The sequence below is a fragment of the Pecten maximus genome, chromosome 9 (genome assembly GCF_902652985.1).
Source record: "Pecten maximus chromosome 9, xPecMax1.1, whole genome shotgun sequence".
NCBI lineage: Eukaryota > Metazoa > Mollusca > Bivalvia > Pectinida > Pectinidae > Pecten > Pecten maximus.
The window spans coordinates 21,500,925-21,522,419 of record NC_047023.1 but is presented as its reverse complement, the minus strand read 5'-3'; the positions used below and the strand labels follow the sequence as shown (position 1 = coordinate 21,522,419).

The window sequence follows — 21,495 nt, the reverse complement described above, 5'->3', positions numbered from 1 at the left end:
TATGCAAGTTACTAGCTATAGGAGACCTACCCTGGCGGTACTTGTAGGCCCCCGGGAGGTATCCCTGAACAAAGTGACCCTTGTCCACTCCAATGTAGATGTGAATAGTTGGACATTGGAACACTCATGTCGGAATTGTTTAAAGGATAATCATCTGAAACAATAACCAAATTCGATAATCAATATATATACATATGACAGTATTTTAGTACATAATTATGACAATATTTTAGACAATGTTCTACATAACTATGCCTACACGGAACATTATATCTAAACAATAAAGAAACTTTTAAAATATCTATAGTAAAGTAAGTCAATTCTGTACTCGCACAACGTTAAGAGTTTTGTTTTTCTAAAATTTTCATAATACTATGTACACCAACAATGGACCACACCATGTTTAGATGAGATACCTTTGTAATGTTTGGTTGTGTGAATTGACTTCCAGTCATTTAGGATTGGTGAGCGTTTGATACCCACAGCCAATAGGAGATGGTGTACCATATTTTTTTCACATGTTTAACATCATAAGGGCAGTTGAATAGACCTTCAAGGACATTTCAGCTTTAGAAAACTAATGTTGAAAACATCTAAATTCATCTTTTATAAATTTACAATAAGAAGTGCAGACTTACTCGAGTGGTACGTGGTAGGGAGTGGGGACGGATAGTTAGAACCTTGAATACTGGGTGTTGTCAGGGATACGGCGGGCGTGTGCATGGAGGCGTTCGTAGGTCTGGCTTGTGGCTAGAAAAGATCAATAATATAGTTTATCAACAAAAATATATGTAAAACATGCAACGAAAAATCTACACATTTTTATGAATTCTAGAATGTTATAAAGCAAACACAAGCTCAACTTTACAATGATACACAATGTTAGTATATAGCGATGCATATATAGTAAATGTCTTTATCTTAGGATACAAACAGCAGGCATTACTTTGCATTTGAATTCATGTATCCATCTACAGGTCCCTTCTACAGAGTATTAGATCAATAATTTTCAATATAAAAGCAAATTTCATTATGCAGATCTAAAATTAGTAAAAAAAAAAAAAAAAAGTCTGCTATGAAAATTTCCCGTCAAATAATAATCCTCAGTCAGCACATGTATGTAAAATGTATGTTTTTTACTCAATGCTGTCAGAGCTAAGTGACATTTGAAGACTGACAGGTGTACATGTACACTGCTTATCTTACAAATTGAATTTTATATCTCACAGCAATCTTTGCTACAATTGCCAATCACAATGGTCATTACAAATGTCATCCCTCTATGAAGGAGAATTTTCTGGTAGACAACAAAGGTAGACAACTCTTACGTCTGGGCTCATCATGTCGTTTCGGTTACTGTGGATCATGGGTCGTACACTGTGTGGTCCTCGTGAAGGGGGTGACTGTCGAGACATGCCTTTGTTTCCCATTGCCCCAGGGGAGGGGCAGGGAGAGTTGTGATGGTGGTAGCCGTTAGCTGGGGAACTCACCGACATATCAACCATTCCCCCTGTAAGAGCCAGTCACAGTGTTTTATTTGATAAACAAAAACACATTCACAAATTAATCTACATCATAATTTTCAGATTCAACAATTCAATATTAAAACCTCCACAAATAATTTACTCCACCTAAGTTTGATACAAAATTATCAGTACTTCCTCAATATTCTGTATTGTTGTCAAAAGAAAGAAAATTCACTTTCAAGATTCAAAACTAAAACTACATTATAAAATATTTATACTTTTCAGACGCAACAATTCAACATTAAAACCCCCACAAACAACTTACTGTACTGAAGTTTGATTATCAGTGTTTATCAATATCGAATGGACAAATTTTGTCAAAATAGAACAGAATCATAACTGAAGTCAATCCACGTAGTTATAAACAACGAACCAATAACATTCAGGCTTCCGAACCCGAACCCAAATTACAACATTTAATCTACTGTGATGAGTTAAACTGATAAACAAGTTTTGGGTGTTTTGAGTGATCGTGAGGTGTACATACCTGTTGAGTTTGGTCTAGGGCTGCCACTAGGGTGGACCACAGGTGGGTGGAGCAGGTTAGGGTTTCCATTCGGGTTGGGAGACATCCCGTGGCCCTGAGGTATAGGCGACGGACTCATGTAGGTGGGATTGTGTATAGGCATCCCGGATGTGACACCAGGAGGCATGCCTGGGTTAGGGTACGGTGACATTCCGTGCTATAAAACAATTCATTTACAATTAAGATGCGAAGGAAGTTTTTATTTACTGTTAATTTATCTCGGAGTGATAATTTAAATTTGCCTTAAGTAAACGTTAACATGGCATGAGTGTTGGAATGACAATACAGTTAAACCTGCCCTAAGGGCCATGGAAGCCCTTCCATAACAAATACATGTACAAAACTGTACATGACAGTAAATGTCACCTCTGTATAACAAGCACCTGTCTATAAAGATCACCTGTTTCTGTTCTTTAATCATTTCATTGTATTATAAAACCCCCTGTATAAAGGCCACCTGCCTTTAAAAGCCACTTTTCCCCCACTCTCTTGAATGGCCTTTTAGACAGATGCATTAATGTATGACTGTATATTGATATCATCTATTAGTTTAAGCCTACCGGTATGTGCTAAACCAAATTTATTAGAATGATATTGTTTCATTAGTGACTTGTATTGAGGTATGAGTTACATTAATCATGATTTGTTTTAGAGGGATACTGTTTAAAGTTTGGTCTTGGGTAAGTTCGGTCAGAGTATATCAGATTTCTCGGGGACAGATACTGTTAATCATAAATCCGATTTGTTAAGCAAGGAAGGTATGTAATCGTTCTTGTTCAAAAAGCTATTCCCCTAGAACGTGTTTTCAAGCAGAAATGCCAGGTGCGTGCATGTCAGTTTTGATGGTCTACTGCCCACTACATAACATTGTTTACTGAACACTAAATGATATACAAAAAACATGACAGGATCAAGTCCCCTGGCCCCTAATTGTCCCAGGTAAACAAAACCTGTCCCCCTTCAATCAGTCACAGGTAAACACCAAGAACACCTCTGAGTCAATATTTCCCGAGAGTGTGTACATGCCTCTTCTGGCCTTCATGTTCTTTTCTTGAGTTAACAAAGAATTCTCCACCCTCCTAGGACACTCAACACCTAAGTAATCCTGGTGTCCAACCACAGGCCAGATCACCCCTCAAAAAACACACTGACAAATATTTACCTTTGTCACTGTAAAATATTTACAAGAATTTTCATAGTGATTTTGTTCTGTGGCCTATTAAAATCCACGTGGTTTAACCTTATAATCATTGATTACACAATAGACTAATACTTTATAGCCATCCTTCCTAAGTAGTGCTTCCCCCAGGGGACTGAAACAGGCCATTGACCCCCTGAGCCCAAGTATGTCACTTAAACATTCAGACAGATGGAATTGCCCTCTATAATGACACTAGAAAGTGATCAATATGATATGTAAAATTAACATCCGTTATTTAGTTCTTACTAGATTAATATTTGAATTGTCAGACTTATGAGGACTATATCATTATAACCAAAACATAGATAGTTGTACATGCCTTGTGTTGTACCTTCTGTTATTAACATCTGCTTTGCTTGCATTCCCTTCTTTCAGCCTCTGTACCTCTAGTGCTGTACCTACCCTCATTGAGATCTGATATTGTACCTACCCTCATTGAGATCTGATATTGTACCTACCCTCATTGAGATGTCTAGTATTGTACCTACCCTCATTGAGATCTGATATTGTACCTACCCTCATTGAGATATCTAGTATTGTACCTACCCTCATTGAGATCTGATATTGTACCTACCCTCATTGAGATATCTAGTATTGTACCTACCCTCATTGAGATCTGATATTGTATCTACCCTCATTGAGATATCTAGTATTGTACCTACCCTCATTGAGATGTCTAGTATTGTACCTACCCTCATTGAGATATCTAGTATTGACATACCCTCATTGAGATGTCTAGTATTGACATACCCTCATTGAGATGTCTAGTATTGTACCTACCCTCATTGAGATGTCTCTAGTATTGTACCTACCCTCATTGAGATGTCTAGTATTGTACCTACCCTCACGGAGATGTCTAATATTGTACCTACCCTCATTGAGATGTCTTTAGTATTGTACCTACCCTCACTGAGATGTCTAGTATTGTACCTACCCTCATTAAGATGTCTAGTATTGTACCTACCCTCATTGAGATGTCTAGTATTGTACCTACCCTACCCTCACTGAGATATCTAGTATTGTATACCTACCCTCATTGAGATGTCTAGCATTGTACCTACCCTCATTGAGATGTCTAGTATTGTATACCTACCCTCATTGAGATGTCTAGTGTTGTACCTACCCTTATTGAGATGTCTAGTATTGTACCTACCCTCATTGAGATCTGATATTGTATCTACCCTCATTGAGATGTCTAGTATTGTACCTACCCTCATTGAGATATCTAGTATTGTACCTTCCCTCATTGAGATGTCTAGTATTGTACCTACCCTCATTGAGATGTCTAGTATTGTACCTACCCTCATTGAGATATCTAGTATTGTACCTACCCTCATTGAGATATCTAGTATTGTACCTACCCTCATTGAGATGTCTAGTATTGTATACCTACCCTCATTGAGATGTCTAGTATTGTACCTACCCTCATTGAGATGTCTAGCATTGTACCTACCCTCATTGAGATGTCTAGTATTGTATACCTACCCTCATTGAGATGTCTAGTGTTGTACCTACCCTTATTGAGATGTCTAGTATTGTACCTACCCTCATTGAGATCTGATATTGTATCTACCCTCATTGAGATGTCTAGTATTGTACCTACCCTCATTGAGATATCTAGTATTGTACCTTCCCTCATTGAGATGTCTAGTATTGTACCTACCCTCATTGAGATGTCTAGTATTGTACCTACCCTCATTGAGATGTCTTGTATTGTACCTACCCTCATTGAGATGTCTAGTATTGTACCTACCCTCATTGAGATGTCTAGTATTGTATACCTACCCTCATTAAGATGTCTTGTATTGTACCTACCCTCATTGAGATATCTAGTATTGTACCTACCCTCATTGAGATGTCTAGTTTTGTACCTACCCTCATTGAGATATCTAGTATTGTACCTACCCTCATTGAGATATCTAGTATTGTACCTACCCTAATTGAGATATCTAGTATTGTACCTACCCTCATTGAGATATCTAGTATTGTACCTACCCTCATTGAGATGTCTAGTATTGTACCTACCCTCATTGAGATGTCTAGTATTGTACCTACCCTCATTGAGATGTCTAGTTTTGTACCTACCCTCATTGAATTCTGGTGCATGACTCTTTGGTATTCCTCATTCATACGACTGTACTTCTCCTCCGGGGTCAGTGGGTGGCTGTATGGGTCTGTGTCAGGTTCTGGACTTTCGCAACCTTTGTGGTCCTTTTTGTTTAATGACTGCAACATATAATAATTCCAGTTTCTGTACTACAGCACCTAATGATAATTGTCCTGATTTATCTTTAATTCATAGTCATCACCTAAAGATCATATTACAGCGGTTTCCTCAGTACCCTTTACATCTAAATAGTCAGATGCATTTTAGTCTTAAATGTCTAAATCATCCAACTTAACACTCAGTGACGTGCCTCCATTTACACTAATGGACCCTGTATGGATATCACCATTTAACTGTGTTGAATGATGTTTATTTTTCATATTCACAATTCAGTATTACAACAGAGTTTAAGGACACCATCCATAATGAAAATGAATGACTTGATTAACTATAAACTAACTTGGTGTCATGTCTGACAGCCTAGGAACACTTCCGTAACCCACCAACACAATCACATTACGAAAATTTATAGACTAGCATGACCTGGAACTCTCCTCCCTCAAATTTGACAAGGCGGTGTTCCGCTATCATTACTTCATCAGGACTAATTTTCCTCCATTTGTATTCACTAATTACAGAATAATGTGGCAGGTATATATATCCATCACTGAAACCCACTGACTAATGAGTCCTCCTAATTGTCACACACCGTTAGGTGACTTATGGGTGCTGATCATATGCATATTAACACCATAAATTTCCGGCTTGTGTCTCTGTAAAATAAACAAACAAGAGGTCCATTACAATGAGAATGATGGCAAATACGACACCTGAATACAAATTGCCATTAATCTGTACTCTCCCGAGTTCAATCTTGCTCCATTAAAGGTAGATAACAATGGTTGAGATGCCATCATTGTAATTACCCAATTTGATAAGCATTATAAGAATTAATAATCATTTCAGAGTTTTGAAAATTTTTAAGGTACGTATAACAGTTATGTTGAAAACAAGTTTGATGTGAATCAATAGGCATGATTTTAAAAGTAGAGAGTTTAAGGTCACCTTCCTAGATCAGGGTGATGGAAATTTCCCTTTAGCTTAGTGGTAGGATGTTTGCCTTATTTAAGAGCAAGAGGTCTCTAGCTCAAAGCAAGCATGGGCTGTGTATTTTTCATTACTCCTTCCTATTACATAACTATGCTCTTGTTTAGGATAAGAAATGTCGGCTAGAGGTAAATGGAGATTCAGTAACTATATTCCAATGCTACTACAACCCACTGAGCAATTAGTAGTTGTAGTACATATTGGAAATATTTGCTGTCAGTTTCAGATAAATATTTCGCTGAAATTGTTAAGAAAATTCATTGGCTTTAGATTGGAAAATAAAATTACTAATTTTAGGTGTGACAATTTTTGTGGACATTGTGCCATGAAATTGATAAATAGAGCTGTGCCATGGCTCACAAAGGAGCACCTAATTTTAATCATTAAGTCATTCCGAAACCAGCCAGGTGGAATCACCAAGCACCATAAGCTTGTGCAATACTGAAGCTAATGCAAAAATACATTAGCGGAGAGACAGGTTCTGAGCGGCGATAGATCACGGCAGCACTGAGCATCAGCCACATAGTCGCCGGCAAAGGCTCTGTCAAAGGTCACATTAATTAGCACCACCTATGTCCCCATCCAGGGGACATAACTCACATTGACAAGTCTTTAGGATTGGACTTGTGCGTGGCAATATGTTATTCGTCAGAACGCCTTCCTGGGGAGGGATAATTCCTGGCTGGTGTGAAGATAATGTTTTTGTGAGTTAAAGCTACAAACTTAATTGTTGCGGTGATGAAGGAATTAAGCATTGTAATTTCTACCAGTGTTGCTGCCCAAGTACACGTGTCTGCTTTCTGGTAAAAACAATGGAAACTGCATTAAGACTAATGTAACACACAAGGAAAGATACCTTGATGGTGGAATAGTTTACATTTCAGATAGGATATCTATCACTTGTAATTAAGCAGGCTTTTATCTACGAATTTTACATTTTCTAAACAACAAAAGAAATTTCTCCTTTAGATTGTCCTTGCCAAAGTGCCTTGATTGGTTACAAAAGATGTTTTACCACACTAGACCAGCAATTCCTACGACAAAGATTTCGTGCTGGTAATTAACACTTACTGACAGGAAGTTTGAAGGCCTGGGTCAATCCAATCATAGCCTAGGACATAACGATAAGTGTCCTTGAGGATAAAAGCAAACCAGTATTTCATTGTTTTTTATCTGACAACAAGCAGCAAGAGCTAAATAGTTGAAAATTTTGTTAATTTTTGCTAATTCTTTTAAGATTTTGTTACATCTAGAAAGGTCATATCTTAACTGAGATGGCTATAAGATAGCTTCTGTAAAATTATTCGTACAGAGTGACACCATAAGACTGATGGCCTATTCAGGTTGACCCTCGAAGGCAACGATAGACCAGAAATGATTAGAGTGCCAGTCACGTTACCTAAGGTGAAATTCTGAGGTGGGTAGTCCGATGCTCCCTAGCCCATGTCAGTTTGTATTTCCCAGGAAGCTAGAAACAGGTTGGTCTGTGATGTCATGGTTGTGTCAATGGGCAAGATGCTTTACTCTAATTCCTCTGGATGGCATGCGACAGGCCTCCTGTATGTTGTTCAGTCAGGAGGTTACTAACTACTACAAGGATTCCCCGCCTCAAAATGACCCTGGCAGTTCATGAGGCAAAAAACCCAGCAAACAAACATACAAACAAACGATAAAATTGTTGTAACCTGGCTGCTTTACACTCTATATCATGTAACACCTCAGAAAGAATGTCAAAGTCTTTCAAAATCATGGCAGAAAATCAATCACTCAGTCATGAATTGTCAACTGGGGATTCAAAATATGAAGTTTGGGATGAAATAACAGCACGCTAAAAACATATGAATATGATATTAATGCCATATTACAGCTTGTAGTTTATTTGGTCTCTTAACAATGTACCACAGAACCCTCGTCTGCACCTGGATTGCCATCATATAGTTTGCTTTACTGCCATGCATATCAGTATAATTTTCCCTGTGTATAAAGGCCTCGGACATGATGTACATCAATATGAAAGAGTATTCTATGTAATAAATCTAGGGTAAATCTAGGGTGCCGCCATGTGCCCGTCTTAAACATGTACTGTACGTCTGTCAGAACTAGGTTAGATGATAAGATACCGAACTTTCAGAACAACATCCTATTGAGTGGCCGACTAAATTCTCTGATAATCTCTGGAAACAAAATAAAAAAACTTGGATGGAGTGAAGGGGTACAACTCTTGAAATCAGAAATGAATCTGTCGAAAATTTTCAGGGACAATGAAGTTTAATAATATAACGCACAGAACGGAAAAGTATGAAGGAAATCCGACAATAAATTTCGACGTTACCTATGGAAACCACAAGCATACACAGACAGAGAGGACATCAAATTATTTGTATGTTCTTCATTGACAACTAAATATTTATGACCGTGGTAATTTTTTTATTTGTAACATGATAATTAAACCTTGAAGTTCATTAAAATGAACCACTTCCAAGGGAGGCAATATATACATATATTTTAATCCAGGCTCAGGTAACTAGAACAGAAAATAACATTGTGAGGGTGAAATATGGTCAGATATAAGAGTGAGTCACTTAAGTCGGGTGGGCACTTAAGGCAGGTTTGACTGTATATCTCTGTAACAGAATATCTACCGGTATATAATACATGTTCTTACAATCGAATAAACCTCGCGATCTTTATAAACAAACATGGTTTTAGAATGAATCAAGCAATAAATAAAGGACCCCTATATGATATTACCCCTATATGATATTACCCCTATATGATATTACCTCTATATGATATTACCTTTATATGATATATTACCTCTATATGATATATTACCTCTATATGATATATTACCTCTATATGATATATTACCTCTATATGATATTACCTCTATATGATATATTACCTCTATATGATATTACCTCTATATGATATTACCTTTATATGATATATTACCTCTATATGATATATTACCTCTATATGATATATTACCTCTATATGATATATTACCTCTATATGATATTACCTCTATATGATATATTACCTCTATATGATACATTACCTCTATATGATATATTACCTCTATATGATATTACCTCTATATGATATATTACCTCTATATGATATTACCCCTATATGACATATTACCTCTATATGATATATTACCTCTACATGATAATACCTCTATATGAAGGCCATATATAAAATACGTAATACTCGAGGAAAAAAGAAAACATTTAATTTTATCAGTGTAATAACGAACATTTATATATAGGTATAGTTTGACACCATCCAGAAGAATCCTCCACACAGATAATGTAATGACAGCTAATTGATTCATTACATATTGTCAAATTACTGACGATCAGCACCTCATCAGGAGCACACCTGCTACGGTAGGGAGACACGTGACAGGTGTTAATGAGAAGGTACCTGGACCGATGGCTATTTCGCACAAAACTGCAGCAAAACATGCACGTAACGGTGCAGCAAAAACAAACACATGCACCAGATAGTCCGCCTCCCACAAATGTTTGAGTCACAGGGAAGCTATTTTAGACATCCGAAACTCTTGGGTGTATAAATAGATGGAGCTAAGAACTGCAGTGCCTGTTTTAGGTCTCAGAGCTTGCACTATCTTGGCAGCTATCTGTGTACAAGGGATCTGTTGGTTACTGGTAATGTTAAAGCAAACTTATATATAGTTACTCCTACAAGCTATATTAAGGTGCTAGTTATTTCTGTCGCCCCAGTTTCCAAATTTTCTTTATTGCATATCGAGTAAATCATTCTGTCATAATGGGTAAGACTGTATACAAACACAGGGCTGTTTGTACCGAACTGCCTTGTCATAAAACAACTGTTTTAACCAGGTGAGTTGAATACCTTGTATATAATGTTCCAGTGGCGTTTAACAAACACATCACACAAATCTCTGTCAACACAAACAATGATTACACTATGGTGAATATGGAGTGTTTAAAAACTGTTTCAATAAACAACATCAATCAACAACATTTATCCAATTTACATTTTTGTTACCTTAATTGTCCAAGTCTTGAATACATTACAAAATAGTCAACATAAGACTGGTTGTTCTTTGAAAATCATATTTCACAGAAGACAATTTTGTTTAAGGATATTGAATAAATCATTTGCAAGTAATTATATTCATTGTGACTGTAAATCTTGGAGGAGAAAATTAATGAGGACTGTTTTGACAACATAAATCTTAACATTATCATATACATATATTCCACTCCCTACAGCGTCGAGTCTATATGTTCGAAATTGGTTTATTAACGAGCAGATCTAATATACTAAATACTTTTAAAATTATTAACAGTCAACATATATATTTTGTGAAGAATTTCTGTTAATAACTTAAAAATGAGATTTCAAATATGTTATCATTTCTTGTGATTTGAAACGTGGTATTTGTATTAGAGTTGTTCAAAATATTGACAAAACCTGTTTGAAGCTTAAAATTGCAAAACGTGGGGTAGATTGCCTCTGACCTCATCAGTTGTGTATTTGGAGGGATGCATGACTTGGGTGGGGATACACAGTGTACACTGGCCACTTAAATACCACCTAACTCTAGCCATAGCCACTTCAGGTGAGGGAGAGTCGTGATTTACAGGGTTACTCTACTCCAGTTCCCACCAGGCTGGGATCAGCTCTCACCTGGTAGATATGTAACTTGTGAGTCATACACTTCTACGCCTGTTTCTTCCTCTCAGGCTCTGAATCTTCTGAATCTCTGTTTTAACAATTTTTTTCCACTTTTTAATATTGACAGAGATCAAATATACACATTTAATTTTACATGTTAAATTGACACTTTTGGTAAGATTTTACAAAGTGCGTAAACATTTTCGTTTTCAAATGATGTATGTATTCTTTAATCAAAAACAGCAATGGTGTTCTCAATTCAGACTTCATCCAACTCAATGCTCTGATACGAACCTGTATATAAACACAACATGTATTTACGTTCTACATGAACAGCTTTTATCTAATTTTGAATTGCATATTGGAAACCCAAGCTTTTTAGCAGTTTTCTGGCTACATTTATTAAGAGTAATATATCATGGCTTTGCTTTCAAATCTGGAAAAGGATTGTGGAAGGATTGTGGCAAGGTTATCAGGACTGGAAGGCACTGCTTGATTTGGAATTTTAAGGCACAGACTTTAAATAAACAGAGCTGTTATCTAGGAGAAATAACCAGTGTTAAAGAGTGTGATGAATAAAAGGGTTGATGTTTGGGAGAACTACGGCAACATCCTGTTTTACAGGACCATGGAGGGCACGTCTACAGGGCTATAGACTGGGTTACAGTAGGGTTACATTGATACCAGGGTGTGCTTTGGGTTATTGATAGAGAATAGGGTGTATGTTTGGATTATAGTTAGGGTATATATACCAGGGTGTATGTTTGGGTTATAGTTAGGGTATATATATATACCAGGGTGTATATTTGGGTTATAGTTAAGGTATATATATACCAGGGGGTATGTTTGGGTTATAGTTAAGGTATATATATACCAGGTTGTATGTTTTGGTTATAGTTAGGGTATATATACCAGGGTGTATGTTTGGGTTATAGTTAGGGTATATATATACCGGGGTGTATGTTTGGGTTATAGTTAGGGTATATATATACCTGGGTGTATGTTTGGGTTATAGTTAGGGTATATATATACCAGGGTGTATGTTTGGGTTATAGTTAGGGTCTATATACCAGGGTGTATGTTTGGGTTATAGTTAGGGTATATATATACCAGGGTGTATGTTTGGGTTATAGTTAGGGTATATATATACCAGGGTGTATGTTTGGGTTATAGTTAGGGTCTATATACCAGGGTGTATGTTTGGGTTATAGTTAGGGTATATATATACCAGGGGGTATGTTTGGGTTATAGTTAGGGTATATATATACCAGGGTGTATGTTTGGGTTATAGTTAGGGTATATATACCAGGGTGTATGTTTGGGTTATAGTTAGGGTATATATATACCAGGGTGTATGTTTGGGTTATAGTTAGGGTATATATATATACCAGGGTGTATGTTTGGGTTATAGTTAGGGTATATATATACCAGGGTGTATGTTTGGGTTATAGTTAGGGTATATATATATACCAGGGTGTATGTTATGGTTATAGTTAGGGTATATATATACCAGGGTGTATGTTTGGGTTATAGTTAGGGTATATATACCAGGTTGTATGTTTTGGTTATAGTTAGGGTATATATACCAGGGTGTATGTTTGGGTTATAGTTAGGGTATATATACCAGGGTGTATGTTTGGGTTATAGTTAGGGTATATATGTACCAGGGTGTATATTTGAGTTATAGTTACAGAGGCTGATGACCTTAAGGGAAATATTTCCAAATTGAGGTGAAGTTTTGGAGTATTATGGTAGCACCTTTAGATTGATGATTTTGGATACATTATGGTAGTTCTATACAGCTGGTAGCTTTAGGTGGCTAGCTGGCAGCTCGCCTAGTTTACATGCCTTTCTGATTTGTGGTGGATTATGTTCCCCTGTCTATAAAACAACAAGATACCTTCTGTTTTCTCCACAGTTCCCAAGTTAAATGTGTGCCTTCAATTAATCCTACACTTGAGATATCATCATTGTTCACAAAAGTTTGCATTTATGTAATGTTTACATTCAACCTGCCTTGTCTCCCCCTTCCCCTCCCTTCCCACCTCCCTCCCCCTCCCCCTCCACACTAGAACCCTGAGATGTTGGCTCTATCAATTATGCAATTTCCAATAGACTATGTTTCATAAAACTCCAATGAAAATTGATGACACTGCCTACAACATGTACTGGAATGATACACTCCTTTCCATTTCCTGTTCCAATTAACTCCACACTACATAACCATGTGAATTAATTGGCAACATTAAGATATAGTACATCAAAAGTTTCTACTGACAGATGAGCAAATTCATGACATATCTCCGTTGTCCTCACAGCTAGCTCACTAAATGGTGAGCTTTACATATCTCCAGTGTCCTCACAGCTAGCTCACTAAATGGTGAGCTTTACATATCTCCAGTGTCCTCACAGCTAGCTCACTAAATGGTGAGCTTTACATATCTCCAGTGTTCTCACAGCTCACTAACTAAATGGCAAGCTTAACACACCTCCAGTGTCCTCACAGCTCACTAAATGGCAAGGTTAACACACCTCCAGTGTCCTCACAGCTCACTAAATTGGTGAGTTTGAGATAAATCTCCAGTGTCCTCACAGCTCACTAAATTGGTGAGTTTGAGATAAATCTCTAGTGTCCTCACAGCTCACTAAATTGGTGAGCTTAACACATCTCTATTGTCCTCACAGCTCACTAAATTGGTGAGTTTGAGATATATCTCCAGTGTCCTCACAGCTCACTAAATTGGTGAGTTTGAGATATATCTCCAGTGTCCTCACACCTCCCATATCTTCATTTTGTTTATATACCCTCTAAGGATCTTCATTTTATTTCTCCACCTTCCAAGGATATATAGACAGACATATTATCATTTCATGCCTATCTCCACATCTTCTGGCACCAAACAGGTTCCCTTCAAAATTATGGAGCCTACTTAGATATGTCGGAATCTGAACATACCACAAACAGTGGAAAACTAGATTTGAATTACCTAAATGAGTTTAGTGAGCCAGAAGATAAGCCTTGATAGGAACTGAGGGTCAGAACTAGGAGGATCAGTGGGTACCAAGTAGTAAGGAGATAGGCACAGAACATTGGATAATTACCGGCTACATGTGTGCTCAGTATTACAGCCAGGTCTGTACCTTCCAAAATTGATTTGTCAGATAGCCCCGTGTGTCAATCAGGACACCTTAATGAGTATAGATGGCATTTCCGAACACATCATCTCATGGCTTTCTAATGCAATACTTTTTTGCATGAAAACCTAGTCTGGCACTCCCAGATAATACATCATCAACACACAGACTTCTGTTCTCACTGAGATGTTTATGAAATAACCTTGGGAAGAATGCAGAATCTGCAAATTTTAATTCATATGTGACTGCTGTGGACTTTTTGACTTTGCTGAAGTACCACTTTAGGTAACAGTGGAAATGGATAGACAAAACACCAACAGCAGAGTTTCAATGATCCTTGTAATAAGCTATATGCAGGAATTCAAATGTGCAGCTGCAGTCATGTGAGGAAATAGCTGATTTTAATGTCAATCACAACAATAAACTGTTAATAATCATTAATACAAATACAAAAAGCCTTGAATACCACAGCCACAACAGTCAAGTCCTATTACAGCCATGGTAATGTATTAATCAATCACAACAGTAAGCCCTGATCATGGATATGCTTAATAAATATGTACATGTGACTGTCACAGGTGTTTCTTTCCCAATTAGCCAAACATTGTACTCACAATCAGAATGACACAGTGTAACTAAAGTCTCCCGGAAGGGAGGTCCTTCCTGTTTGTAATAATGTACATGGAAGACTAGCCCCCGAGGGAGATCTCTCTCAGTTGGTGACAGACAGGCTGTCAGAAGGGGACCTCAAACCTGTGACAGATCTGGAGAAAAACTGTTTATTTAGGAATAATTTATCCCATGCTTTCAAAACCAGACTAAATAGCAATGACATTTACTTGATATGTATATACATAAACCTTGAATTTTGTTGCTGACATCATGCAGCTCTCCACATCTATATTGTAGGAAGGTGCAGATTCCATCAGCCTTCCACAGTTTCAAAAGGTACTAATTCCCATTGGCCCTCCATGGAAGGAGATGCAAATTTCCCTCAGCCCTTCACTATATTTGAGGGATATCGTGATTCCCCTAGCCATCAATAGTTTGAGAAGGTGCCAATTTGCCGCAGCCCTCCATCATAGTTTGAGGGAAATGCTGATTCCTCCTAGCCCTCCAATGTTTGAGGGATGTTATGAATGCCTCAGCCCTCTACGGTTCGAAGGATATGGCGATTCCCTCAGCCATTCACTGTTTGAGGGATATAGCGATTCCCTCAGCCATTCACTGTTTGAGGGATATAGCCATTCCCTCAGCCATTCACTGTTTGAGGGATATAGCAATTCCCTCACAGACATTCACTGTTTGAGGGATATGCTGATTCCCTCAGCCATTCACTGTTTGAGGGATATGCGGATTCCCTCAGCCATCTATGATTTGAAGGAAATGCCAAATCCCTCAGCCATCAATGGTATGAAGGACATGCCGATTCCCTCATCCCTCCATGTTTTGAAGGAGATGCTGATTCCCTCATCCCTCAATGCTTTGAAGGAGATTCTGATTCCCTCATCCCTCCATGATTGGAAGGAAATGCCGATTACTTCAGCCTTCCACTGTTTGCAGAGATGCTGATTCCCTCAGTCTTCCAGAATTTGAGGGATGTACTGATTCCCTCAGTTCTCTGTGTTTTGAAGTAGGTGCCCCGACTGCAGTCATGATTTCGAGAGAAAAAAGGTATTTGATGGATTCTGCAAAAGAAATATAACAAATACATGACTACACTCAGTAGAAAGCTTACCTCGATGATGTCTTTGTTTGTGCGACTTTCGTGTGGTTCGTTGTACTCCGTGTACTTAAGGAGGACTTTGTCCATATCAGTACTGGCATACTGAAACAACTTGTTGGCACTGTTGAATATGATGAGAGCAATTTCACAGTCACACAAAACACTCAACTCATAGGCTTTCTTCATCAGGCCGAACTTGCGCTTTGTAAATGTCACCTACAACACATAAAATTCACAATTTGTACAATGCATGTAATAAACTTTGCATTAATTTTCAAAATATATTATCCTTTATAACATTACCAGGAAAATGCAATGTCACAAATTCCCCTTGTGATGGTTTCCTTCGATTAGTTTAGACATTCACAAAGTGTATGATAGTGCATGATTCGGTTGCGTACACAATAAATTAGATCCCTCATTAATCTCAATTAGACGAGAAAGTTTCATTAAAAATTATGTATTGTAGTCTTAATTGGGGAGTTTCTGTGTTAAATGACAGTAATACACATAAAACAATGTATTTGATCCAATTTACCAGAGTTTAGTACAGGGAAGTCAGAGGGAGTGATCAGTATCGGAGTATTCAGATTCAGACAGCGGTTAAAGACGCTGACTTCTGACGACTTCTGACTGTGGTATGTCATGGCGGCCCTTTATACCACACATACATGTGTCTTGATGAAATGATATTAAATATGTCAGAAGATGACGATCTTATTACCATTTTATTAGCTAATAACTCCGAGGTTATATGAAGAACTAGTCTATTGATAAAACTCATTAGAACCGAGGAGAATGGGCTTACATCCAGTATAATACTCTACTGATATTGTTGAGCCATTATGTGTATTTGTATATGTATTGTCATCAAATTACCTACATAATTAGAATAGTGCAATAAACATTTGCATTGAATTTGAATCTGAAACTAAAACAGCTCATACCAGTATATTGTCAGTAGGTGAAGTCAAATCATTGCTTAGCATTAATTGATAATTTTAACATCTTGGACAACAATTACAGAGTTATTTATATTATTGATCAAATAACGGTCAAACATTTTCCTGTAAGCCACATCACAACAGTATCATACTGTAGTTTGATTTCAGAACTACAAACTCCTCAAATCTAAAAACAGCTCGAGGCAGGTCTGGCAAAGAGCCCTACTAATATCTCTGATAAGAAACCTACCTTTTATTGTGTAATAAACAAACATTAATATCTACACACGGCACACACTACCGGATTATAATGTTAAGACTTTAATTTTCGATTTCAATTCGAATCAATTTAATACATGCAATCTTCATGCTTAATCAAGTAGAAATAAGTCCAGCTTTCAAATAAATTAAATTTTACACAAACATGATTTACAAGGCCGTGTATTATTTGTTTAGTGATGTAAGGCTGTAGTTTTGTAGTGTCGTGACACCAGGCCGCATGCTTTTCATAAATAAAACAGAAAACTCTATATATTTATATGGCACTGACTGCCAAGTCAACCAGTCAAAAAGTTATCCTATATAATGAGATTTCCTGCCACAGGTACATATACCTTATATATCCGCACCTGGTAAAACATGGTGAGTTAATCACGGAGTTAAACACCGGATTTGCGGGAATGTAATACCCATCGGATCATGTGTGTACGACCTTGGCCTCCACAATTCATCACGTCTTAGGTATCAAGGTTAATCAATATTTTCCAATAAATCAACTTTAACGTAATCTTTTCCAATTTTTTTTGTGAAATAACTAAGGATTTAGTTTAAAGTTATCAGCAAATTAATTTCTTCTTAAAGGATAAACAAAATTGAACGAAAAGGCTCTTTTGAAAAGCCTTAAAACCATTTTCCTCAAAACGAAAAATAATTTGATGGCATTTGTGTTTCTGCCTTTCATTTATCTTTTTGAATTTCCAGCTCAGCTATAGAGTACGTTAAACGGAAGGACATGTACATAAGGATACAATTACAGGTTTTGAGTAGGTTTTAAGATTTTATCGATGTGACTGTGCATATCTAGTTCAAAAGAGTAAGTGCAGAGCTTTTCTTATTAAAAAATGTGCACAAGATCTGAAAAATTCAGAAAGAAACTCTTCTATCTAGAGTACACAGGCATTCCCATTAAGTTATAAACAGGGAGTTGTCCATCTCTGTAATTCCCAAGGCCAAACAGATATCTGAGAAGTCATATCTGACGACTTTAAACTTAGATTTAAAAAAATAGATATTGCAGCATATTTACTTCACTTGTAAAGTGGTTTTTTTTCCGAAAACAAAATCTAACTATAAAGTGGGAAATATTTGGCTTAATAAACAACCAACCATTGTATTTGTCATTGTCTCCTCCCCACCCCACCTACAGCTGGTGTCTCCTCCCCACCACACCTACAACTGGTGTCTCCTCCCCACCACACCTACATCTGGTGTCTCCTCCCCACCACACCTACAGCTGGTGTCTCCTCCCCACCACACCTACAACTGGTGTCTCCTCCCCACCACACCTACAACTGGTGTCTCCTCCCCACCACACCTACAACTGGTGTCTCCTCCCCACCACACCTACAACTGGTGTCTCCTCCCCACCCACACCTACATCTGGTGTCTCCTCCCCACCACACCTACAACTGGTGTCTCCTCCCCACCACACCTACATCTGGTGTCTACTCCCCACCACACCTATATCTGGTGTCTCCTCCCCACCCCACCTACAGCTGGTGTCTCCTCCCCACCACACCTACAGCTGATGTCAGTCCTCCCCACCCCACCTAAAGCTGGTGTCTCCTCCCCACTACACATACAGCTGGTGTCTCCTCCCCACTACACCTACAGCTGGTGTCTCCTCCCCACCACACTGGTGTCTCCTCCCCACCACACCTACATCTGGTGTCTCCTCCCCACCACACTGGTGTCTCCTCCCCACCACACCTACAGCTGGTGTCTGCTCCTCCCCACCCCACCTACAGCTGGTGTCTCCTCCCCACTACACCTACAACTGGTGTCTCCTCCCCACCACACCTACAGCTGGTGTCTCCTCCCCGACACACCTACATCTGGTGTTTCCTCCCCACCACACCTACAGCTGGTGTCTCCTCCCCACTACACCTACATCTGGTGTCTCCTCCCCACCACACCTACAGCTGGTGTCTCTTCCCCACCACACCTACAGCTGATGTTTCCTCCCCACTACACCTACAGCTGGTGTCTCTTCCCCACCACACCTACAGCTGATGTCAGTCCTCCCCACCACACCTACAGCTGGTGTCTCCTCCCCACCACACCTACAACTGGTGTCTCCTCCCCACTACACCTACAGCTGGTGTCTCCTCCCCACCACACCTACAGCTGGTGTCTACTCCCCACTACACCTACAACTGGTGTCTCCTCCCTACCCCACCTAAAGCTGGTGTCTCCTCCCCACCACACCTACAGCTGGTGTCTACTCCCCACCACACCTACAACTGGTGTCTCCTCCCCACCCCACCTACATCTGGTGTCTCCTCCCCACCACACCTACAACTGGTGTCTACTCCCCACCACACCTACATCTGGTGTCTCCTCCCCACCCCACCTACAGCTGGTGTCTACTCCCCACCACACCTACAGCTGGTGTCTACTCCCCACCACACCTACAACTGGTGTCTCCTCCCCACCACACCTACAGCTGGTGTCTCCTCCCCACCACACCTACAGCTGGTGTCTACTCCCCACCCCACCTACAGCTGGTGTCTACTCCCCACCACACCTACAGCTGGTGTCTCCTCCCCACCCCACCTACATCTGGTGTCTCCTCCCCACCACACCTACAACTGGTGTCTACTCCCCACCACACCTACAGCTGGTGTCTCCTCCCCACCACACCTACAACTGGTGTCTCCTCCCCACCACACCTACAACTGGTGTCTCCTCCCCACCACACCTACAGCTGGTGTCTCCTCCCCACCACACCTACAACTGGTGTCTCCTCCCCACCACACCTACAGCTGGTGTCTCCTCCCCACCACACCTACAGCTGGTGTCTCCTCCCCACCCCACCTACACTGGTGTCTCCTCCCCACCACACCTACAACTGGTGTCTCCTCCCCACCACACCTACAGCTGGTGTCTCCTCCCCACCCCACACCTACAACTGGTGTCTCCTCCCCACCACACCTACAGCTGGTGTCTCCTCCCCACCACACCTACAACTGGTGTCTCCTCCCCACCACAACCTACAAGCTGGTGTCTCCTCCCCACCCACACCTACATCTGGTGTCTCCTCCCCACCACACCTACAGACTGGTGTCTCCTCCCCACCACACCTACAACTGGTGTCTACTCCCCACCACACCTACAAGCTGGTGTCTCCTCCCCACCACACCTACAACTGGTGTCTCCTCCCCACCACACCTACAACTGGTGTCTCCTCCCCACCACACAAACAGCTGGTGTCTCCTCCCCACCCCACCTAAAGCTGGTTTCTCCTCCCCACTACACCTACAGCTGGTGTCTCCTCCCCACCACACCTACAGCTGGTGTCTCCTCCCCAATACACCTACAACTGGTGTCTCCTCCCCACCCCACCTACAGCTGGTGTCTCCTCCCCACCACACCTACAACTGGTGTCTCCTCCCCACCACACCTACAGCTGGTGTCTCCTCCCCACCACACCTACATCTGGTGTCTCCTCCCCACCACACCTACAGCTGGTGTCTCCTCCCCACCACACCTACAGCTGGTGTCTCCTCCCCACCCCACCTACAGCTGGTGTCTCCTCCCCACCACACCTACAGCTGGTGTCTCCTCCCCACCACACCTACAACTGGTGTCTCCTCCCCACCCCACCTACAGCTGGTGTCTCCTCCCCACCACACCTACAGCTGGTGTCTCCTCCCCACCACACCTACAAGCTGGTGTCTCCTCCCCACCCCACCTACAGCTGGTGTCTCCTCCCCACCACACCTACAACTGGTGTCTCCTCCCCACCACACCTACAGCTGGTGTCTCCTCCCCCCCCCCACCTACAGCTGGTGTCTCCTCCCCACCCACACCTACAGCTGGTGTCTCCTCCCCACCACACCTACAGCTGGTGTCTCCTCCCCACCACACCTACAAGCTGGTGTCTCCTCCCCACCACACCTACAGCTGGTGTCTCCTCCCCACCACACCTACAACTGGTGTCTCCTCCCTACCCCACCTACAGCTGGTGTCTCCTCCCCACCCCACCTACAGCTGGTGTCTCCTCCCCACCACACCTACAACTGGTGTCTCCTCCCCACCACACCTACATCTGGTGTCTCCTCCCCACCACACCTACATCTGGTGTCTCCTCCCCACCACACCTACAGCTGGTGTCTCCTCCCCACCACACCTACAGCTGGTGTCTCCTCCCCACCCCACCTACAGCTGGTGTCTCCTCCCCACCCCACCTACAGCTGGTGTCTCCTCCCCACCACACCTACAACTGGTGTCTACTCCCCACCACACCTACATCTGGTGTCTACTCCCC

At 40.4% G+C, this 21,495-nt stretch overlaps 1 protein-coding gene across 3 annotated transcripts in view; it reads right to left on the bottom strand.

Moving 5' to 3' along the window:
- Positions 1-21,495, bottom strand: part of LOC117333834 (myocyte-specific enhancer factor 2C-like) — a 121,143-nt gene that overhangs the window by 7,789 nt on the left and 91,859 nt on the right. For all 3 annotated transcript variants that reach the window (XM_033893251.1, XM_033893250.1, XM_033893249.1), the window contains 6 exons: positions 16,015-16,218; positions 5,339-5,479; positions 2,014-2,209; positions 1,329-1,510; positions 639-750; positions 31-154 (listed from right to left, as the gene is read on the bottom strand). In XM_033893251.1, the coding sequence (XP_033749142.1) occupies positions 31-154; positions 639-750; positions 1,329-1,510; positions 2,014-2,209; positions 5,339-5,479; positions 16,015-16,218 (959 nt within the window). The remainder of the gene's footprint in view (positions 1-30; positions 155-638; positions 751-1,328; positions 1,511-2,013; positions 2,210-5,338; positions 5,480-16,014; positions 16,219-21,495) is intronic.